At 36.4% G+C, this 24,972-nt stretch overlaps 2 protein-coding genes and 1 long non-coding RNA gene across 3 annotated transcripts; all 3 read left to right on the top strand.

Annotated features, from left to right (window-relative positions):
• The first annotated feature begins 8,739 nt into the window (after positions 1-8,739).
• Positions 8,740-11,486, top strand: LOC113749239. The gene is made up of 4 exons (XM_027292925.1): positions 8,740-10,154; positions 10,239-10,547; positions 10,651-10,750; positions 10,839-11,486. The coding sequence occupies exons 1-4, from the start codon at positions 8,740-8,742 to the stop codon at positions 11,484-11,486; spliced, it is 2,472 nt and encodes an 823-aa protein (XP_027148726.1).
• Positions 11,487-14,345: 2,859 nt separating this feature from the next.
• On the top strand, positions 14,346-17,201 carry LOC113749877. The gene is made up of 3 exons (XR_003464594.1): positions 14,346-14,532; positions 16,763-16,831; positions 16,923-17,201. It is a non-coding gene; the product is annotated as an uncharacterized LOC113749877 (long non-coding RNA).
• A 6,069-nt stretch (positions 17,202-23,270) lies between these two features.
• On the top strand, positions 23,271-24,125 carry LOC113749238 (cytochrome P450 81D1-like). The gene is made up of 2 exons (XM_027292924.1): positions 23,271-23,345; positions 23,538-24,125. The coding sequence occupies exons 1-2, from the start codon at positions 23,271-23,273 to the stop codon at positions 24,123-24,125; spliced, it is 663 nt and encodes a 220-aa protein (XP_027148725.1).
• Positions 24,126-24,972: the final 847 nt, after the last annotated feature.

Raw genomic sequence — 24,972 nt, 5'->3', positions numbered from 1 at the left:
TTACCAACTGTGATAAAATGGCCAAAAGATAATTGTTAGATGCTCATATTCTAATGTGCAAAAGTTGCACTATCATCTTCGATGCCAATATCATGGACAAGATCGGATCCTACCTTAACTCGTGCACTACCCCTTTGGACGGTACAAGAAATATAAACGTGCAAGTCTCATTGGATTACATATCCGAGACACAGGGTGGTTTATTTCTAACGTGGGATTCCCTATGCAGCATTCCCTCTATGGTTGATGCATGATGCCAGTTTATTAAAACAAGTAAATATGCTATAACAGGAATTAAACGTGACTTAAAGGAACCCTTTTCATATGCCAGGGTAGGCTTAAAATGAAGTGCAATATTATGGCATTAAAATGCAATAACTTGTAATTTAGACGTGCAATAAACTATCTAATTAGATGGGTTCTTAAAAGAGTACCATGCCAGAACTCTTATTGTCTAAAGTTGGTGATGCACAATAAGAGAAAACAAAGAGAGGTTAGTACAACAAATAACACATAACAAGTTAGAGCAAGAAAATGATACAAAAAATGGAAAATAAAGAAAGAGGGGTAGAATCCCTCCCCTCGTGCTTGGTGTTCCTATTCAGGTAAGGTTGACTCTATTCTAGGCAATTTCTAATATGGATGCATGAGGTTGGGCTCACTAATGCATCTAAACTTGATAAGGTTTCAGGCTCCCAAGCCTTCAGACCAAGAGGCGAAGGGTCATCAATCCCAAGGTCGGTGACTTGAGTGATTCATTAGGCATCGCTATGGGCGCATAGCACACCATCCGCCTACATAAGGAAATCGACCTTAATCCTATAACGAAATGTGGGATGGCGCCCACGAAAAAAATAAAAATAGGGTAAAGTAATGCATGCACGTATGAGGTGCTTCCTTTTGATGGGAGGGATTATAATTAAAACACACGCGAAGGCTCTAAGCTGATATTCCCCCCACCCAAGATGCAAGCGCAATACAAGCATATAAACATAAATGAATGAAAGTAAATAAACAAATCATCGCATATGAGGGTATAGAGAGACGATTACATGTGTGAAAATGCAAAAACCCTAAAAAGAAGGAAAAAGAAAAGGTAAAAGAAAAATGCTACCTAATCATCCTAATGTGATAGGTAGAAAAGTTAAATAAAGAAAATAATCGACTAAATTAAGTGTTTGGACTCTTTAAACGTCCCCAGTGGAGTCGCTAGCTGTCGCGGCCCATTTTTTTAAAGAAAAATAAAATTACCAGTTATAAAAATGAATTTTTGATTAATTTTGAGTGAAAAATGAGTTTTGATTTTTAGAGAATAAATAAAGAAAAAGGGTCTAAAATGGGACTTAAAAGTGCGACGATTTTTGCCCAAAATAATAGTGTAAAAAGGGTTTTTAAGAAAAAAATAGGAGTCGCCACTTGGTATTGAATTAAGGTGTACCAAGTCACCTAAAAATAAATTTTTAAATAAAAAATAGAGAAAACCCTTTTTAGGCGACTCCAAGTCTTCAAAAAATAAAAGAAAAGGGCTCAGGAGTCACGGTTGAAGAAAGGGAAGGCAAGGATAAAATCCAAGACACTTTTTCAACCTAGCCAAGGCTAGTTGTGTGATTTAGTCGAAAATTTTCTTAATTTAACCTATAAATTTATCACATTTGGATGTTACTATATGGATGCAAACCTAGACCTAATGAATATCGAGAGGTCGAAATATCTCTTCAAATATTAATTGGTGCAAATCACATTAATTGTGATGCCCAAAATGATTCTTGAAGTGGTCACGAATATGCAAAGAGTGAGACTCGAAGAAAAGAAAGAAAAATTATAATATATAAATATACGTGACCTAAAAAGAGGAATGCAACATAACGGGTACGGGGACTAAGATTTGTAACTCAATTTTCCTTTTTATAGAGGAGATACGAGCGTGTTAAGGCCTAGAAATCATACTCGTCCATTTCTCATATTTGAAGGTTACCCCCTAACCTAATCAAGCAAATGCGCTAACCTATTTCTAATTTTTCTTAAATAGAATGCAAATCTAAATGTCATGTTTCGCACATAGGGATAAGGGATATACATATAGAGGAAATATCATGTAAAATGGTAAAGATCCTAAAAAGTAGAAAATATGCATGAAATGTAATGATTGTCACGCAAGTATGTGATTCTAGCGCGTGGACGGCCTAAAAGGTCTAGCATTGGCCTAACCCATTTCTACAAGTCTCTACTAGCGTTGGACTAGTGAGAAATCAGGGAGAATGACCACAATTAGCGTTGGACTAGCGTGGTAACATCATGCATTTATTGTAATTAAATAAATCATATAAAGTATAATTAAAGCAAGTACATAGAGCACATAGCACGTAAACATAATATCTAGATGCAAGCCTCCTAAGAAAGCGAGTAAAACACGTAAATACATAGGCATGCAAGCACACAAGCAAACAAACACACATGAGGACCTAACTATTATATTTGGGGTTCTAACTACAATCTAAGGGGGAATTCTTAAAAAATAATGCCCTAACTATTACATTTATCTAACTAAATACATTTTAGCAAAAATTAAAACCTATCTATTACATAGGCTACCTAAACACATGCCTTGAGCACCTATCTATTACAATTTGGCATTTTAATGCCTCTCAAATTATCAAAAATTAAATAAAATAAATGAAATTTAAAATGAATAATAATAATAAATAATAATAATAAATAAAAGAAAAACACTCAAATATGTAATTGCACATAAAACACGTTGGAGCACATAAAAGGAGTTTAAAATAATTAAAGAGAATACCTCCCTTGAAGTAGTGATTAAATGGGGGTGAAATTGGCTCTATTTATGCTCCAAAATGTACAAAATGATTAAGGCATCAATTTAATTATAAAGCAATGGAAATAATCATGAAATCTACAAATTAAAGCACTTAAATGAAGTATAACTAACAACTAAAGAAGAAAGAAAACGCATATTTAAGAAATCAATACTACTAGGGACTTAATTGCAAAAAAATAAGAAATTTTTGGGGCTAAATTATAATTATTACAAAATTTAATGGTCAAATTGAAAAAATTAAAGTTTAGGGACTTATTTGCAATTAAATTAGAGAACTAATTGAAAGTAATCAAAAAATTTTAGGGTCATAATATAATTACTCAAAAGTATAGGGACTGATGCGCAATTTCTGGATCTGGTTTGACCAGAGAATGGTTTTGGGCTATCATTCAATCAATTTCCTTATTTCGGTTGGGCCAAATCCTCTAAAATCCAACAAAAATCCGGTGAGAAACATACGGGCTAGCCTATTGTTTTATCCTAGCAAACCCAACTAAAACACATAGGCTCTATCTCCTCAAGCCCACATACAAACCCCGCATACAATAAGCTTCTTAGCCCAATGATTTAACCCAAAAACAAGTTTTTCTTAATATTAACCAACCCAGATGGATCAAACATAATAGGACGAAACGAAAATAATTGGAACAAACATAGAAGAGAATATATCAAAAACTTCCGACGGGTATGACTCGCCGGAAACTGGAAAATTTCCAGCCAACTTGGCCTGATTTAGCCGAAATCGCGTTTCCCAACCTTTTAACCCCCAATTTTTACATAAACATGAATCTTACATCACATTGAACTTAATCAAGCATCAAAACGATCCAAAAAACGCATAATCATGAAGATGTATGAGATCTAAGTTCTTTAAACATGAAAACCCCATAAATTCATCCAAATAGCTTGCATGACTATCGAATCAAACTAAAAACAGTTAGAGGAATACCTGATGAAGCTTTAAACCAAACTAGAACCGAGAGAACGCAAATGGAAGGTCGATTATGAAAGTTCCAGCAAGAGGGTAGTGAAACTAGGGATGATGAGACGGCAAGTTTGAGGCCAGATTCGAAAACTTTCCAATCGTTTTTTCGACAAAAGTTCTGAACAAAAGTTCTTCCCCTAGCTACATAGATGGTAGAAAAATTCAAAGTTCCTCAACAGAAGCTATAATAAAAGAGAAAAATGCTCTGAAATATGGCTGTATAATCAGCCTTTTCCCACAAATTTTCTGCAAAAAATCTTTTTCCTTTTTTTCACCTTTTCTTTCCTTTTTTCTCTCTGTTTTCTGTACTTTTTGATCTCTCCGCCGCCTCCCTTCTGTTCTCCTCTCGTTTTGGCTTCGTTTCTATCCCTTTTATAGGAACCCACAAGCCCTAAACCCTCACCTCAAAGGTGAGGATGAAGGCTGGGTTTTTTCAGAAAATTTGAGCCATTCGATGGCATTTTTCTAGAAAGATCTTGATATAGATTAAGGGCATGAGGTGGCAAATGGCTGGGGAAAAAGAAAAAACAAAAACAAGTGCATTTGGAGGCCAAAAATGGCCTCTGCAATTTTGTTCTTGATCCTCCATGGCTTCTTGTACGAAGCCATGGAGGCTGGCTGGTGCGCGTGCATTGGCTGCCCCTTTTTTTTTCAAAAACTGTATTTGATTTTTTTCTTTTTTGCTTTTCTTTTCTTTCCTTTTTTGATTTTTCTAAAAATGATTTTTTAAGAAATAGAAGTGAAACAAATAAATAAAAATTAAATAAAATTTAACTAAAAAATAAATAAAAATGATAAAATTTTGGTGTCTACAATAATAATAATAATAATAATAATAAATGGAGACAAAAATATGAAATGTGATTGTTTCTTAACAACAATATTCAAGCTACTATAACATGTCGTAACAATAATAAGTAGGAGACTTAATCCTAAACAAAATAAATAAAAGTTTGGACATTTAATAAGATAAAAATAGATAGACAAAAATAGATATCCACATAAAAAATTTGATAGAATTGATCTTAGAGCCATCGTAATAAATATGAGAGCAAATTATCCGGTTGGCCACTAAACTTTTGCGATCGTCGAGTTTGATCACTCAACTATTAAAAGTCTAGTTTTGGCCACTAAAATGTATAAAGTTAAAACGCGAGGCCATTCTGTTACATTTGGCCGTTAAGTTCGCAGATATGTCTTTTTGCACGATTTCCAAGACAAAAGGCAGGGTCAATATAGGAAGTTCAACATCCACTTGTACCTCTTGTTCCCCTCTTCATAGGTCGACCCAACAAGCTCTATCTCTCCACTCTCCTGTCACACCTTCTCCGTCCAAAACAAGGCCTCTCCAAGTCTGCTCTGCCAGTCCTAGATATGCTGCAGTGGAAGAAAGATGCGGTCATACAGCTCAAACCCCAACACTGAGGTCTAATTACCACCAGTACAGCGGTGGTGGCTTGCACCAACAATCCAGAGGCATGACTAGTGTGGTGCCTAATTACATGGCCGCAACAGAATCTGCTAAAGAAGAGATTGTTGTTCCCTGTCCAGACCCATATGGTGCAGGCACGGGCTACGGAGATTATATGAGAAGCCCAAGCTTTAAAAGTGCTTGTGGAGCGCATCTGGGGTTTGAACGGCAATCTAACTATTCATCTTGCTACACCAAGAGTCTGACAGCAGGGGAGATTTCACCTTCTTTGACTGGTGACTTGAGAAGGTGGTTGAGGTGATTGAAGGGGATGAAGAGAAAAGCTTCGATCGAGCATTAGATTTGGAGGGCCCTCTTAATCTCACTACTACAAAAAGCACCTTTAGTCACACACTTAATATGACATTTTTCTAAAAGTGTCACAACAGCAAGTTAATGTAACATGCAGTAAGGAACGTCATTAACGTGACAAAAAGGAAATGACGAGTACGACATCGTATCACTCTAACTTATCCAAATGGAAGTAAAAAATGAAAAACAAAAGCGGGAAAAAGAATGGCGCTACACTTCAGCGCCATTTTTTTGGGGGAAATATTCTAACTACTCCAATGAATCCAATGTACTTTACTCTTTTTTCATCCCAGTGCTCTCTCCTAAAGCCCTCAATCAAATAAACTCTCTGTAAAAAACCTAAATCCTTCACCCCTCTCACCACCGAATCCCTTGTTTCTTTCTCTTTCTTCCACCCGATTTTTAACTCTCTCCAATTTGAAGACAAACAGGTAAACCTTTAAGAAGGTAGCATAATCAACAACAGCATGGAGTTTTTAGCATGGAGTTTGAACGGGAATTGGTATCTGGGTTTTTAGCAACAGTGGAGCTACGGTGTTCATTGAAAATCGCCATCTGAAGGAAGATTACTACCAGGTAACCTATACATTTTCAACAAAATTGATAGCTTTTTTTATTACTTTATTTCTTCTCCGGGAACGCATGGGAAATGGAGTAGGAGCAAGGTGGGTGACGGAGGGTTAAGGATTTGGGGAAGACGAAATAGCAGGAAGAGTAGATATGGATGGGAATCCGATAAAGCCGATGACAATTTGCATGATTGGCCTTTCGCCTTGAAGAATTCTTTCGCCTTTCGTCTGATAACTAGCAAAATAGAGACCACCTAATGGGGTTCTCCATAAGATGTATTTTTGTTTCCGAAAAAAAAAGATCTATGCTGAGGGGGCTGAAAACGGTCTTGAGTTTACCATTGTTAGTTTAACTGGATTGGTCACAAAATAGATTTCATACCTGGAATTGATGGGCCCAGTGAATGGACGGACCAAGGAATGAATGCAGAGAAGAGGATTTACCTATGAAATAGCTGAAATTTGCCCAACTTATATGGGGTCAATAAACAAATTGGTTGCTGAGATTGTTCCTTCTCTTGCCCATGTTCCACCTTTCCCATTACCAGATTTTTTTTTTATTAATGCAACTAATGAACCAAAACTTTTTTTTTCCTTGTGCTCAGAAGTTATAAGAACTAGCGATACAGAGAAGTTTAACACAGTAGCATCAGGTTTCAGTTATTTATATAGTTGAAGCATAGGTCATGCGTGATGCCAAGATTTGCATATGATGGCCAAAATGAAGTCTAGTTTGACCATTCTTGCATTTTATAGAGTTTAATTTCCTTCCCCTTTCATGCGTAATAGTAATATTGAAAAAGTTGGTCTGCGTACTAGACATTAGAAACTTCTTTTTACTCAATAAGCTTCATATGTGATGATAAATTACTCATAACTGCTCAATAATTTTTTGACGTAAATGTATTTTTCTTTTTTTGAGTACTGACATCTCTTCTGCTTAATGCATACCACAACTATATGGGATCATGTTCTATCATTTTGTTCTGCCTCTTCAGGCTTCATTTTCATAATATAATATTCTTTTTGTGACTAAAAAAAAGCGGTTACTAAGTCAAGCTTATTCCATCAATGCAGTTTCAAGTTTGTAGCGGCCATCATCTTCGATTCCATCTAGCGAGCACGGATCATTGATTCCCTTTCCACTTTGAGCAAATTGGAGTTGTTGGTAACCAAAATAATACATTAAGTTTCTGCAACTCTTAGGTTACCAATATATTAAAGTTCGTGGCAGTTATTTTCAATTGGGTAGAACTTCTATTGCTGATTAGTTTGGTTGCTAATATTTTGTCAAAGTTCTCTATCTCAAATTGATATTGGCTACATTATTGGACTAATTTTGAATTCCGTAGACTGTTATTCTTTTGTGCCTACCATCTTGTTTTATAGTTTGTGTGTTACAATCTGGAATTGAACTTTTGATGTCTTTCCTTTCGATATTATTCTGTTTTGATACTTTTGGATTAGTTCTTATTACTCAAATGTCTAGAACACCTGGATATGTGAACATTGTGTTCTGATATGTCTAGAACACTTGGATTGGTGCTAACATTCTGTTTTGATACTTTTGGTATCTTTACTTTAGAAGATATTCCGTGAGTGATTTGTGTCTTCTATTAATCTCATTGAAATTAGTTTTCTTATCTAAGTAAATATTTTATGCAAAAATCAGTAATAGTTTAGGTAGAACTATCTTGTAGATGCTAATGAAGCTTTTTTTTTTAATATAGAATCTATGTGAACATGGATAAAAGATGGATGAGTATGTCACGATCAAGTGATGAGTATAAAGCTGGTTTAGAAGATTTTCTTGATTTTGCATTTACGAATGGAAGTATAGGGGAGATGATTTTATGCCCATGCATTAGGTGTGGGAATGGGGTATTTGTCACGAGAGAGCAGGCCAAATCACACTTGATATGGAAAGGATTTATTAAGGGATATACTCAATGGTTAGCTCATGGAGAGCTATCTTCGAATTTGCATCATACATCTTCACATGGCTCATCAAATGAAGTTCCACCACTCAATCCCATAGATGATATGCAGGGGTTGTTACAAGATGCAGTAGGAGTTCTAAACCAGAACCTAGATGTGGGAGAAAGATTAGAAACAGAACAGCCGAATATTGACGCAGAAAAATTCTACAATTTAATAAATGATTCGAAGCAGCCCCTTTATCCAGATTGCCCGCAATTCTCTAAACTATCTTTTCTGGTCCGCTTGTTACATATTAAATGTCTCAGCAAAATGCCCGATTCTGTATTTAATACACTTCTTGATTTGTTGAGGCAAGCACTCCCAGAAGGTGTAAATCTACCCAATTCTTATTATGAAGCAAAAAAAATAATGAAAGAACTAGGACTTGGATACGAAAAATATGATGCATGTCCTAATGATTGCACATTGTATTGGGGAAAAGATGAATCAAAGATAAAATGTGACACTTGTAAGCATCTACGGTGGGAAGGAACAAAGGATGATCCTACTGGTGAAAAAAGAAAGGTTCCCCACAAGGTTTTGTGGACACTTTCCGCTTAAACCCAGATTGCAGCGTCTGTTCATGTCATTTAAAACAGCATCTTTCATGAAATGGCATGTCGAGGGTCATACTAAGGATGGTCGCATAAGACATCCTGCAGATACTCCGGTTTGGCAATCATTTGATTACCAAAATCCCGAATTTGCAAAAGATCCTCGTAATGTCAGATTGGGTTTAGCTTCTGATGGATTTAATCCATTTAAATCTATGAATGTGAACCATAGTACATGGCCGGTAGTACTGATGCCTTATAATTTGCCACCATGGATGTGCATGAAGCAGCCATACTTTATGTTGTCACTACTCATTCCTGGCCCATATGCACCTGGGAATAACATTGACGTTTACCTTCAACCTCTTATAGCTGAGTTGAAGGAATTGTGGGATGTAGGTATGACTACTTATGATGCATCATCAAAGGAAAATTTTCAGATGCATGCTGCTTTACTTTGGACCATTAGTGATTTTCCTGGTTATGCTAATTTATCTGGTTGGAGTACTAAAGGTTATTTAGCATGTCCAGTATGTCATAAGCACACCGTTTCACACCATTTAAGACATGGTTCAAAACAATGTTACATGGGTCATCGGCGATTTCTGGAAAAGGAGCATCCATATCGAAAAGATAAACGTCACTTTGATGGAAAAAAAGAACATGGAGTTGCACCACCTCGCTTGACAGGTGATATGATCTTGGAGGAGTTGAGGTCTTATAAAATCAAATTTGGGAAGGCAGTCAATGATAACCCTGAATTACCCTTTAACTGGAAGAAACAAAGCATTTTTTTTGACTTGCCATATTGGAAGAACAATTTGTTACGTCATTGTCTTGATGTCATGCATATTGAAAAAAATGTATGTGAGACAATAGTTAGAACATTATTGAATGTGGATGGCAAGTATGATAACCTTGGTGTACGGCATGATTTGGAAGAAATGGGCATACGAGCAGGTCTTCATCCTATTACAGATGAGTTTGGGAGAGCATACTTGCCTCCAACATGTTTCTATTTGGATAAGAAGGAGAAAGAGTTATTCTGTAAAATTCTGAAAAAGGTTAAAGTACCGGATGGTTATTCAGCCACAATTTCAAAGTCCGTGCATTTGAAACCTTCCAAGCTAACCGGACTTAAGAGTCATGACAATCACATATTATTGCAGCAACTGTTACCACTCTGTTATAGAAAACTTCTTCCAAAATCGGTGCGGTCTCCGTTGATAAAGCTGTCCAAATACTTTAGAGATTTATGTTGTAAAGCTCTTTGTCCTCGGGAACTGCTTCGTATGGAAAAGGAAATTGCTGTTGTACTATGCCAGTTAGAGCGCGTGTTTCCACCATCTTTTTTTGTTATAATGGTGCATTTGACCACTCATTTAGCAACCGAAGCAAGGATAGCTGGTCCAGTACATTATCGTTGGATGTATCCGATTGAAAGGTAACTTTTATAACTTTATAATTTCTATTTTATTGCTATGTGAGTATCATTATTAATCACTTACTACATTTGTAATTGTCTTAGGTACCTATGCACTTTGAAAAATTATGTACGAAATAGAAGTCGGCCTGAAGGTTCAATTGCAGAGGGGTACCTAGTTGATGAGTGCTTGACATTTTGCTCTCTCTACTTGTCTGATGAAGTGACAACTAAGTTCAATCGATCAAGTAGAAATGAAGATGGAGGTGAAAGTTCAACTGAAGGACTTGAGATTTTTTCTATACAAGGTCGGCCATTAGGAAAAGGAAATTCAGTTGTAATGGATGATGAAACCATAAAAAAGGCACATCAATATGTGATATTCAATTGTGAAGCCATGGATCCATATATCAAGTAAGTAATTGTACTCCATACTTGTTGTATAAAACTAATCATCTTTTAATAATGATGGATGTATATAGACAACTATGTTGATTGACTATTGTAATTGATGAAGCCAACATCGTAAATTGGTTGAAGAGCAGCATTTGCGTAGTTCAAAACATGAAAAGGAGCGGATTCATAGTGAGACATTTGCAAATTGGTTTGACAGCCATGTGAGTTAATATACAAAGTATCATTGTGCTTTTAGCTGTCCAAATTCTGTACAGTTATTTTATTAATTTACTTTTTTATTTTGCATAGGTGGATGATTTTCTACCCGAGAATGAAGTTATCTCAAAAGATTTGAGATTATTGGCCAAGGGTCCAAATGTTGTGGGTTTGAAGTATGAGAGATACATTGTGAATGGTTTTAGATTTCATACAAAATATTTGGAGAGCAAAAGAAAAAATCAGAATAGTGGGGTGATTGTTACTGCAATAACATCAAGTTTCGCAAGCACCAAGGATATGAATCCGGTTTCAAGTGACTTGGCCTATTATGGTGTCTTAAAGGATATTCTGGAATTGGACTATGGTGGAGGTCGAAGAGTGGTTTTGTTTGACTGTGATTGGGTCTCTAAGGGGAAACGATTGAAACAAGATGATGATGGGTTTACACTTGTGAATTTTATGAATGTGAAGCGCCACCATGAACCCTTCGTTCTTGCATCCCAAGTGAAACAAGTATTTTACGTGGAGGATCCTTTGGATAAGGGGTGGAATGTTGTTATTCCAACTGTACCACGAGATGATTTGAAGATGGATCCCATAGATGTTGAGATGTACTTGCAAAGTCAGCCTTCAAGTAGTCATCAAAGAGATACATTTGATGATATTAATTGGGTTCGAGAAGGTGTCATAGGAGAAATAGTTGATACTACTAGAGTGGCATCTAGTTCCAAGGGATGATCTTTGGGTATCTTATATAAATTAAATGAATGTTATCTTTTCATTTCGCTTTAATGTCCAGTAAATTCGGTTGCTTTTCATGTATTGAATTGTGGTGTATCTACTTGCTTAAATTTTTTATGCTTTGCTGTTTATTACATGTTAATATGCTATTAGCTGTACACTTTCTGTTATGAATTTAAAATTGTAGTTATACAAATATGGCGAGAACAAGAGGAGGAAAAAGCTATCGAGGATCAAGGAGCTTTCAATTGCATGATGAAGATCCTGAAAATTTGGAAAATGAGGAAGGCACTGGTATGTTATTAATTACTAATTACTTAATATTTCAGTTAGATATAATCTATAACAATAGTTTCTATTTCATAATATATGTCATAATTGTCTATTATACTTGCAGGTGGTGGTTCTGATGATGATCAGGAGCATAAGAAAACTCGGGGACCAACTTATATGAGACACATTTGGGGTAGACATGGTACTGACAAGCGAATTAAAGTGAAATTCAATACACTTGGTGAGCCAGTTGGTACAAATAGAAGCAAATTCAATGAATTTTTGGGAGCATTGGCAAGAATTGGAAAATATGCACCAATTGACATTGATAATTGGCGTAAAGTTCCCAAGTCTTTAAAGAATGACATGATAGATGTAGTAAAGGTATCCATTTCTTGAACCTACTACATTAGTTGAATGCTTGTTCTCTTTTAATTGAGTGTTCAATATTACAGGAAAAATTTGATCTCCCTGTTCGCATAGAAGAACGAGTTAAGCAATCAGTAGGAAAGAAATGGAGAAGCTGGAAGCATGCTCTCAAGAAAACTTATTTCAATCCAAATGAGTCAATTGAAAGTCAAGTGCTTAAAAGACCAAAACGAGTTCTTCCACAGCAATGGAGAAATATTTTGACTAAATGGCTTTCCGAAGAGTCAAAGGTATGAAATGCTCACATAGTCATGATCATTTTTTCTGTTTGCCTATACTTAACTATTTTTTGTTATGTTTAACTATGTAGAGAATATCTGCAACAAACAAGGAGCACCGAGAGAAGAAAAAGATGAATCATAGTACAGGGAAAAAGCCATTTGCTCAAGTTCGAGTAGAAAAGGTATAATATATAAATTGATAACAACATCTAATTTTTCATTCTGATATATTCTTGGGATGTACTATTATATGTAGGAAAAAGAGGTTGGGCATTCTCTCTCTAGAGCAGATATGTTCACCATATGCTACACTAATTCTAATGGAGTGCCATCTAGTTATGAAGTTGGGGAAAAAATGGTATGTTGTTGCTGCTTATTCACTTCATTCATAACAGGCTTTTTCTGTTACGATAAGAATGAGAATGTAGTAACTTTGAATTGTTAATTTTAGGAGGAGATGGAAAGCTTAAAAAATCAACTTCCAGAAGGAGAAGAAGATAGTGTGGGTAGGAATGACGTGTATGCAAAAGTAATGGGTGAAGAAAGGAGTGGAAGAGTTCGTACATATGGTTTAGGAGTTACACAATCTGATTTGTGGGGCGATATACCAAGTCGTTCAACATGTTTTCGCTTGGTTATGGAACAAAGCGCTGCGATGTCAAAAATGGAGCGAAGAATTCAGCAACTAGAATCAATTCAACAAGGAAGATCACAAGGACAAATTTCGCCATCTTCGCAAAGACATACTTCACAGTCATCAAATGCTATTTCTCGGCCAATAAAAGTAATAAACAGTTCAATTATGACCTTCTTTAGATGCTGCATTCACAAATGGTTTTCATGAACATGTTTGTAATTGCTATATGTTAATTGTTGAGATTCTTGTTTTGGATATCATTATTGATTGTAATGGACTGCACTTTGGTTTTGGTATTTGTTGTGGCTGTCATTTTGGGTTGGTTCTTGTGGTACTGTGTATTGAATATCTGTTCAAGACTTGCTCTCTTATATGTGGTTATATGTTTTATAAAATTTGTTTTCAAGGTTGGGGATAAAGTTACAATAAGAAGCATGGTTGATTCGTCCAAAATTTGTGCTGTTGGAGTGGTTAGAAATTTGGATCCAACTGCTGAAGTTGGTGACATACCTTTGGGATCACATTGGTGTGAAGTTCATGTGAATGTGCCTGTGGAGAATGATGAAGAGCTAATGAGGCCATACCATAATTTTCTCAAGATTGGAGATGCAATTGGAGTAGCTATTGCTTGGCCAATAAACCTGGTAATCTTTTTATCTTATATTTATAATTTGGTTAACTTAGTTTTTATTTATTTTCTAACATTAAAACTGTAAAAGAAGAGTTGTAGATGTGATTGTAACTTCTATTTCTTGGTTTATGACACTTGTAGGTGATTCTTGAAGAAAACTAAAGGATCGTCCTTGGGTCAAATGGCTATTTTTTGAAGACATTGTCAATGCATTTTTTGTTGAGTTCTTGTTGAACTATTGCTTCTTTGATATGTATTGGCAATGCTACTGTAATACTCATAACTTTTGAAGAATCTCTGAATTGGCATGTAATTTGTTGACATAGCAGCAATGTCAGTTGCTTGGATGCTGTACTTTTGCACCATTTTGGCTACTTGTATTGCAGTAATCACTACAACAAAAATGGCTTTTCCTGACATGTCTATAAGGACACTTTCTAATTTGTGTCATTATAGTAATCCTATCATGACACTTATTATTAATTCAATAATATATACTATAAATTCTTTTTATTTTATCTAATATAAACATAATAATGTACCTTTAGACTATCTAGCGTGACACTTGAGAAAATGTGAGAAAAAAAAGTGACGAAAATTTTAAAATTCAAGGCAAAAAAAGTGGCGGACTCTCGTCTAATTGTCTTTTACCGTGAGAAGCAAAACAAAGCTTTTCTAAGTGTTGAACTCTCTCACAAATCACCTCTACCTCACTTTCACTCAGACGCCCACTCTTACCTCTACCTCCACCTCACTACTGCAATCTCAATCTCTCCGACGATTGAAGACCGGTGAAGTACCATGGCTCTCTGGCATGAAGACCAAGTAATTCTCCAAGTGTCTACAGCGAAGGTTAGTTCTTTCCCTCTCTTCTCTCTCTAAAATAATTTGCAAATATTTTGGCCCTAAGCCTGTTTTTTTTTCTAAAAATTTTTACCTGCATTCTTGTCGAATCTGCATTTAGGGTGTAATTTTATGGTTATTTACATGATTAATCTTTTCATCCGTAGAAATTTATTGCCCTAATTTTTAACTTGGGGGAAAAAATTGTTAAAAATTTTTGCCTTTCATCATGAATCCCCTAGATTAATTGCATCATCTGACTCTTGGCCGGCTTGGGAAGGACTTGCTACTTCTCAACCATTTTTTGCACAAAACCCAGCTACGGCTGGACTTGGCAGGGGGAGAGTTGAACAAAAATTGACCAGCGGTTGGAAAATTTTGGTTGTTGTCGTTGGTAGTGTAAAATGTTGACCATATTTTCTGCTTCTTTCCCTCATTAGACAAACCTACCCAACAAACTTAGAAAACATTAAATTAGATGCGTTTTGCCACTAGTTTTTGGGGTTGATTTAGTTTATCCAGCAAGCTAATTGGAGCTTTTGTATGGGCACGCAGAATTGGAAGTTGAGTACTAAAATGGGTTGATTTTGTACTCTGTTTTATGAATTAAAGAAGTTGCTTCTGCTTTGCAGCTGCATTTTTGCTTCTGCTTTGCAGGAGATTGGGTTTATTGGACTTTGTGGTTGGTATAAGAGGATGAGTGTTGTGATTATGGTTGTTGGCAAGTATGAGGTGGTAATTAATAGATGAAATTAAAGCTTCCAGGTGGGAAAAGATCATAACTTTTCTCTAGCTAATATTTAAGAAGTCCGGGTGTTCTTAGGTCTCTTGTTACTCCGACAGATCAGACGAAGGATCAGGAAAAGGAGTAAATCATCCGAGTCCTTTTTTGTATTGCAAACATCCAAGTTCGGAGACATAAAGGTTATTAGTGAAATCTTTCTCTTTCTCTCCCCCCCCCAACACACACACACTCACTCACTTATTGCCTTTTCGGTGCATCCACTCTTTTGATATCTGTATGTCTCTGCTGGGAAATCCACATGCATTATCCCTCAAATCTAGCTGTTGAAAGCCATGAGAAAGCTGGGAGGAGCTTTTTTCTTTAAGAGAATTGTCTACTGTGCATGTTCTATATTTTTCATGAAATTTCGTTTTTGGCATTGTGACTTAAGACTTAGCAAGAAATTGTATGCTTCCATGGATGTGTATTTGTGTATTCATTCATGATGGGTAATATGTAATCAAGCACCACATCGTACAGGTTTTATCAACTTGGAAATCTTGGTTAGCATCTTCACAACTTGTGAACTTGTACCTTTCGCATTTGTCTTTCTTATTATGTATATAATACTTGGCTTCGTGAGCATATAGCAGTTACTCCCAAGGTTGGTCTCCTCTTCTCATCATTACTTTTCATGGGACTAATTGGTGCTTTTGAGAAGTGAAGGTTCTTTGTACCTTGTTTCTATTAGCTACCAAGCTTTTCATTAGTGGTCGTGATTTTGAGGATCTTGTAGAATTATGCCCAATTGCGAAGTTAAATTGTATTAATGGATATATACTATACATGATTGTTGGCATACTAATTGAATAGGTTGCTGTCAGTGGGGTTTTCATTTTGTTTCACTGAGGGCCAACCCCAACCCCAACCCCAAACTTGTTTAGCTGGGAGTTGGATTTCATAGTACTTGTCATGCCATTGACTTTGCTCATCTGAGTTCATCTTGTGAGGAAAATAAAATGTTCTGGGTAGTTAGTTCCTACAGTCTGGGCATTTAGTTTTGTTCTACAGCTTAATGCAGAAATGTGGTGGTTCTTTTCTGAGTCTCATTTACTGGCAAAATGTGCTTAAGAAATTATATGCTTTGATTTTTTCTGAATTTTTATTTGGGGATGTTTAAAAACGAAAGGTAAGAGAATTTGAATGGGGAAGAATACAATTTACAGGGCAAATTTATGCAATAATTTTACGTGTAACATTTAAATGATGTTTTAGGAGAATTAACTTTGTTATAGTCAGCAAATTGCTGGATTTCTCCAAATACAAAAATTTACAGTATTTGATATGTTTACTTACGATATAGTCTAGATGTGCCTCGGTGCTTCCTCCAAATTTGCATGTTTAGACCAATTTGCTTTTGCTTATGATTGAAGTGGACATTTCTTTGCATTCAGAAGCGACGTTGCTTTAGATGCATGTCAGTATGCTGCGCGTTGACTAACTTGTCGCATTCAGTGTTTGGATAGGTGGGAGTATATTGGCGTCACTTGGTTCCTTTCAGCAAATGTGGTTTTCAAAATCTGAGTAAGCTTTTACATCCACTTTACCTTTCAATATTCAACTTTTCTCCTTTTTTCCTCCCCATTTTCAGTCTGTTTTATCTCTCGATTAACAGGTTTGAGGAACATGGAGCTTCTAATGTTCAAAGAAAATGCCCGTAAAGTACTTTACTGGTGCGGACAATTATCACATTAGACAGAAATTCATGGATTTGACTTCACTTTGATTAGTTCACTGACAGTATGGGTTGCTCGGTTTTAATATCCTGCTTTATAGGCGCCCAAACAATGTACTATATATATATATATATATATATATACTGTACCTCTCGCGGATCGTTGCTAATGTTGTACAATTATGTTACCTGACTTTTAGTTCAGCAAATTATACTTGTTAGGGAATTTTTCAAGTTTGTATTTGTTACTAACTTTTAGTTCAAAAAATTATATTTGAGCATTGACTTTTGCTTTTAGATTACTATATGCATTCTGTTCTTTGGGATAATTTTACATGTCCTTTGGGTTTTTTGACTGACGGAATGTATAGCAAGGAGCACTACCTGCAGGTTACTTCTATATCAAAAAAAAAAAAACTTCTGGCAATTAAAAGTGTCAGCATAACTCCGTTAAAAAAAACTCCTACTTATTACTGATTATAGCTATCCTGACACTTTCGATTATCAAGAAAAGGAATTTTCGTTGGCAGATGAGATGTTATAACAACACAGTTTTCCTGACACATTTGAATACTACATACCTATCCCTACATTGGAAGGGACGACACTCGTCCTAGGTGTGAGGAAAAGTAAAGTGTCAGATTATATTATCTATACTGACACCTTTAAATGCCGTTAAAGGGCATTTTTGTTGTAGTGAATTACTATGAAAATGTAAATCGGCTTGGTTTTCCTTTATAAGGTGGTAGTAATAACTTTATTATTCCAAAAAGTATAATCTATATTGTGTAGGCAGGATGAAATGTGATTCTGCTTTTAGGTATAAAACCTCGGATGGGATACAGGGCTAATGCAATATGATGTATTGACACTTAAAAGTGTCACCACTTCGAGTTTTGCGGTTCATAATATTCACAAAATTTCATGTTAACAAGTGTCAGAACAATCCGATCTAGTACACCATGAAAGTGTCATAATATTTCATTCTACTTATACGGCAAATGTGTCATAATATCTTATTGTACTTACATAATAGAAGCGTCATGATAGATCCAATATATGACAGGCATCGAGTATCACTTTAGATTCATATAACCTTAGCTGTTCTCTAGCATTTCTTGTCATTTAAAAGTGTCATTAAAACGATAAATAATAACGTTTATAAATGCCAATAGAACTACAAATTAGGACTCGTATAACTGTCATGAACTTATAGTGACGCTTATACTGTCATGAACTTATAGTGACGCTGGAATGGACGACGTTTCTAGCTGAGCGTTATTATAGATCAAACGTCATTACATCGAGCTATAATGACGCTTTTAAATGTCATTAAACGACATTTTTGTAGTAGTGTCTGTACTATTTGCTTCTTCAACTCCCAATTTGACTGCGTATTTTTTGCTTAGTTCCAGTTATATTTATGTCCCCACTTTGCTCGTCAGCTTTTAATTCATTTGAACTTCCTAAATTGACCCTGCCTTTTGTCTTGGAAATCGCGCGGAGAGACAGATTTGCGAACTTAACGGCCAAATATAACAGAATGGCCTCGCGTTTTAACTTTATACATTTTAGTGGCTAAAATCAGACTTTTAATAGTTGAGTGACCAAAACTCGACGATCGCAAAAGTTTAGTGACCAACCGGATAATTTGCTCTAAATATTTCATCCCACTTCACCAGTGGCTTAAAGGTACATATTATAGACAGAGAACCCTTAAAAGAATACAACTTTATGGAGTAGACGGAAGTTTTCACCACGATAGTATGTTGCAGGATATGATAATCCGTGATAGTATCTTCTAGAAAATGATAATCCATGTTTTGTGAGGAATACTTCTATAAAAGCTGCACTACACTGTCTCATGGAGCCAACTCATGATCCATCATCAGAAAATTTTCTAATTTGTTGATCGAAGTGTCTGCAAACTAAGGAAGCCCTCATGAAATGTGCAGAAAATTTTTTTCATGTTTTTTGCATATGATGAACTGGAACACCAGAGTTATCCATGGCATTGCTATTGTAGAAAGCTTGAACCATTGATCAAGGGCAAAAGAAATGAAAGAAAGCATTAAGGAAAAAAAATATCTATCATTATAACTGCCACTTCGAGGGGAAAAGTCAGAAATATACATCTATGCATTAAGATTTCATAGTGTAACAAGACACCAAAGAACATCAAAGAAAGAAAGAATCAAATAACCAAAAAAAAAAAAAATAGAGTCGTAGACACTCTCTAATTGGTAAAAACTACCAAAATATACTAGTGTTGGTTGTCATTGTCCTTGCATGGCCGAACCGCTCCCTAAATACTTGCTGGCCAAGCTTTTAAGCTTAATGACCAGGTCCTCTAGGGCTAGGTCTAGAAGCCAACCTTTCAAGCCAATGCGACATCGTGTCTCTTGCTTTTGCATAAACCGAAGGAAATTTATCCAAGTGATTGGCACCAGCGAAGTCTTCCTCTGTCAACAACCTCGCTGCCTCCACATGAACTTGGACCATGATGGCAACAAAAATGACAAAAACCAATACAAGAATCGCTGCTTTTCTACAATCCATCTCGAACCCAAAAATCGACTAAAACCCGCAAAAAAAGAACAAAGTTACCAGCTCAAAATATAGGTGATTTGGTTGTTGATTCATGGTTATGCTTGCAATGGATGCAGAAGCGCGGAGATTTGGGGTATTTATAGCTGGGAGAGTAAGAGCGGACCTGAGCGGTTTGGAGTCATGTTTGAAACTTTGAACGTAAAGGTTGAATATTCCGCAATCCTTAATATTGAAGTGGTCTTATTCGGGATTGACTTTTATTAGCGCAACTCTGATCGTTGGGCATAAGAACCGGCTGTAGGAATGCATAATTGGGCTCACTTCGACTTTGTGCTTTTGGATTTGCCATGGGCCATGCCATTATTTTCGCATGTTTTGGGGTTTTCCTCTTTTCTTTGTTTTATTATGTTATGGCCTTTCTTTTGAGTTATATTTTTCTTTGATCATTTATTCATTTGGATTCTCTTGGTTTCTATTTCACATTAGTAATGGATTTGGAGATAAAAGTCAGCTCCAGGGCTGCTAAGTTTTTCTTCTTTTTTTTTTCAAGATTTCATGGCTAAAGCAGTTGTAACATTTATGGTTAGAGAATTAGATAGGAATAGATAGAAAGATAGATATCTACAGAAAATAATTGGTAAATTTGATCTTCAATAGTATTATAAAAAGATGGAACTCTCCTAATCATGAACATACACAATTTTTTATCCATAATGCACGTATTGCTTTTGTGTGTTTAACCACAAAAAGACTAAAAAGTTGATCTAATATATCTAATATTCTAATAGTACTACTTACAAACATATCCACAGTTTAAATATATCTCTGTCCCTATTTTTTGATCGCTTTATAAAATCTTTTGCGATTAGAGTTTTGGAGTTTGGGCTGTATATCTCTAATCCCTAACAAAAAATGGGGAAGTTGAGTTTGTGAATAGTAATTCATGGCCCCCTGTGGACACCATAAGTAGGTGAGTGTTTTGGTCAATTTGGAAGGGGTTTTAGACTTTAGCATTGGTTAGTGGTTGTTTTTTGGACTATTGGAATTGGACTGAGAACGGTTTGCTTGTTTCTTTGTTTTGACCATAATGTCCTGACTTTCAAGTGTTGTTTTACAATGAGGCCCCTGTGTTCTTTTTTATGTCCTTACTAACGGTGAAATGGATTGGATAAACTGGTGTGGTTTTCAGGTCTTTTTGCATTCCACTGCTGGACTTAGGAAAATTGGCTTCTTGTTATTGGTAGCATGTAGATGTACAGCCAATAAATGATGTTCATATATTACAACTTTAATTACTTTATTCGTTAACACACTTGTGAATACAATTAGACCATTGATATTACTTACATGAATAGTTTTATTGAAAACTTACCCTGCAACTGTTGGTTACAGATATTATTAGTCTTTTTACTTACTTCAACTCATGTTATGAGGGTTTGTTTGCCTTCATTTCTTACTGTTTCGTAATGATTTTAACGTCTTTTATTACCTTATTTTTATGAAACTTAACTAAAATTTTTACCCTCATTATTGACATCAGGCACGTTTTTTACTAGCTAATAGAATATGTTCTTTTATGAACTCTGCTTAATTCAAATGCATCAAAAATTTTTCTGTTTATTAATTGAATCAGAGTTCTTTATCCTTAATAAGATATACCTTATATCTACCTACTGTTTCAGCTTTGGCTCCCAATTGTGATTCCTACACTTAGTACACCAATGGATGCCAGATCAATAGTTATATTTATTGGATTTTTCTAACGGGTGCCCACAGGACACTCGTTAATATACCTAACATTCATCTAACTTATCATGTAGATGCACATACTAACAATTATTACCCTCTTTTGCGTTTTTATATTTTTTTCCTATTTAATCTTACCTACCATCTCTTATACTTATTTATTTTTTCCTAATTAATTTTACACTTTCAAAAAATAACACTTGAAATATATCTTAAGAATGCCCTATGAGCTACCCTTAGACAGACCCATATTTATTTGGAATACTCTTTTTATTAATGAAATCAGACTGATAGCACAATATATTCATCTATGTAAATGGTTACTTCTCTTCTTTTCTGCATTGCTGATTGTTTCCTTAAATTTCCATGATTACTCTTCTATTTTGAAATTTTTTTATTTCCCATATACGTGCACTGCCAGTCATGTTTTTAAACTCGGATTGGATCGGTCGATCCAACTGATCAAATTGGAAATCAGTCAAGTATCCGGTCCGAGTTAACTTAAAAACTCGAATTGATAAAAACTCGGTCAAATTAGGTTAAAAACCAGGTTTGACTGGAAAAACCAAAAGAACGGGTAAAACCGGGCACGGGGCATAGGGCAAAAGGCTACAGATGTAGGGGCGCATGTGCTCTTGTTGATTGAAGTGACGTGCGGTTGATAGGCCATTTGACGCTAGCAATTCATGCTCACATTGCAAACTATGGACCTGTTTGGCACCCTAGTTTTTTACCAAGTTTTTTAGCTACTAGTTTTTTAACAACTTTTGCTACAGGAACCCCAAAAAAACTTTTCAAAGTTTTTTACTTACACACTTCAAAAATACACAAAAAATTTCCCAAAAACTTTTCTTCCTCCCTCACCCAACCACCACACCAGCCACCACCCCCACCCCCACCACCCCTTCCGGCGCCGGTAACCTCAAAAAAAATTTTCTGTCCATCACCCTCCCCTCTTCCCCTCTCCCTCCTCCGCCACCCTCCCCCTCTCTGCTCTACGATCTGGTCTGGTCGGGAGGGAGAGAAAAGCTAAAAAAAAAAATGCACAGCTGCCGGCCAGATCGCGTGAGAGGAAAGGGGAAGGGGAGGGGCAGCGGGGGAAGGGGAAAGTGAGAGGGAAGGGTCCCGACCAAATCGCGTCGGGGGAGAGGGAGGTTGGCTGGGGAGGGGAGGAAGAGGAGAGGCGGCGGCGGGAAAGGAAGGGGAAGGGGAGGGCGGCGACCAGATTGCGTCGAGGAGAGGGAGGGTGGCTGGGGAGGAAAGGGGAGAGGAGGGCCGGAAGGAAGGGGAAGGAGGGGCGCGGGACCAGATCGCGTCGGGGAAGAGGGAGGGGCGGCGGGGAGGGAGAGGGCTGGGGAGGAGGAGAGGGGAGAGGGAGGGAGAAGGGAACAGAAAAAAAGCAAAAAAAAAAAAAAAGAATCACCTGGAAAGTCTGCCATGGAAGTCTCGGGAGAGGGAACAGGGGAGGGAAGGGGGAGGGAGAAGGGGAAGAAAGGGAGGAAGGAAAAGAAAAAAGAAAGAAAGAAAAAAAAAAGAAAAGGAAAAAAAAATTCATCTTACAAACACCCCAAAATTTTTCTTACAAAAGTTTTTGGGAGAATTGTAATTTTGGTCCCCAATCTATAATGTATGCGCGGAATTATCCCCAATCTATTTCGAAAATCAATCTTGGTCCCCAACCTATTCAATTTTGCGCTAAAATGGACAATTGACGGAATCTCTTCAATTTCAATTGGAACTAAATCACATGAGATCACGTGCCGGCACCTAAAACCCTTTTTTCAATTTTTTAATTTCTAAAACATGTTTTTTTAAATATTTGCAGCTTTTTCTTGCCTTTTGTCTTATTAAACAAAGACATGAAAGAGGTAATCTCACAATCCAAATTACTCCTCTTGTTGGCCGCCGATTTCAAATCCCCAAAACCCACAGCACGAGTAAGAAGCTCAGCTTGGCCTCCAAGTCCAAGTCTCGTTCTTGCCTCCATTAGTAATGGAGATAATCTGCAATCAACGCCAGAGACGGATCCAGTTCAACTCTCCTGCACAAACAACAGGAGCAGCAGCAGTACTAGTTCATAAGCAAGCAAGCAAGCAGCCGAGAGAGAAGAGCAGATGATAATAATTGGAAATCAAAGGGATTATACGGACCAAATCATCAAAGGGATTATACTAGTAAGTATATTCTTTCCCTATTAGTCATTCTTCACCGTTGAACTGGAATGAGCATTCAATTGAACCACTAGTATATTATTGGTAGGTCATGCTTACGGTTGGAACAGACACTTCATCGATGACTATAGAATGGGCCTTGTCTCTTTTGCTCAACCATCCCGAGGTGCTAGAGAAAGCTCGAGCTGAATTGAATGCTCAAGTAGAGACTGATCGATTGGTCGACAAACATGATCTATCCAATCTTCCTTATCTTCATAACATTATTTCAGAAACACTTCGGTTGTACCCAGCAGCACCAATGCTAGTGCCACATCATGAGTCGTTCGATGACTATAAAATTGGGGGATACAATATTCCGCGAGGCACAATTTTGCTAGTTAATGCATGGGCAGTTCACAGGGACCCAAACGTTTGGGATGATCCAACGAGCTTCAAGCCAGAGAGATTCGAAGGCTTGCAGGTTCAGCCATCAAAGCTGATTTCATTTGGGATAGGAAGGAGATCTTGCCCTGGTTCTGGCCCAGCACAGCGGGTGGTGAGTTTGGCCTTGGGATCTCTAATTCAGAGTTTTGATTGGAAAAGAATTGGTGAGGAGGAGATTGATCTGGCTGAAGGGACAGGAGTGTCCATGCCAAAAGCCAAACCACTAGAAAAAACGTGTTTTAGAAATTAAAAAATTGAAAAAGGGGTTTTAGGTGCTGGCACGTGATCTCACGTGACTTAGTTCCGATTGAAATTGAAAAGATTCCATCAATTGTCCACTTTAGTGCAAAATTGAATAGATTGGGGACCAAAATTGATTTTCGAAATAGATTGGGGATAATTCCGCGCATACACTATAGATTGGGGACCAAAATTACAATTCTCCCAAAGTTTTTTTACAACTTCTACAGTGATCTACAGTAAAGTTTTATACAAACACCCAAAAACTCACCTTCCAAACTAATGTTTTGGCTGGTCTTTGTAGGAGTAACGTGGTCCTACAACTACTTTGATAAGCGTCACCTTTCAAATTATGTTTTGAATGACTCGGGATCAACGCATTTTCAATATTATGTTTTGACATCTAGGTTATTCAAAATTATTAATATGCCTCAAATATTTCATACTTTATAAATATTATCCTAAAATTTGGTGTTATTTTTCAATCAAATCCATAATTTTATTTTTAAACTTGTTAATGTTCATTGAATAATAAAAATTGCTACTTGATCATTCTAATTTCTTTATATTTTCTTGTTAAATACATTTGAAACATCAAATATATATATGAATATATCTTTATTAATATTAATATGCTCTTAGGTATTTTACATACAATATTTTAATTTTTAAATATTTTTATATATGATACCATCCGGTTCAACCTTCGATTAAATCTAATCTAATCCATTGACCCCTGATATCTAACCTTAACCGAGTCAATATCCAGTCCGAATCTAAAAACATAGACAGCCAGTCGACATCTTTGCGTGGGCAACCTTAGGCGAAGCACGAGGCCCATCTCCAACTAGTCTTTT

The sequence above is a fragment of the Coffea eugenioides genome, chromosome 10, assembly GCF_003713205.1.
Source record: "Coffea eugenioides isolate CCC68of chromosome 10, Ceug_1.0, whole genome shotgun sequence".
Lineage (NCBI taxonomy): Eukaryota > Viridiplantae > Streptophyta > Magnoliopsida > Gentianales > Rubiaceae > Coffea > Coffea eugenioides.
The sequence above is the reverse complement of the archived record's forward strand: the minus strand, read 5'-3'. Positions and strand labels throughout refer to the sequence as shown.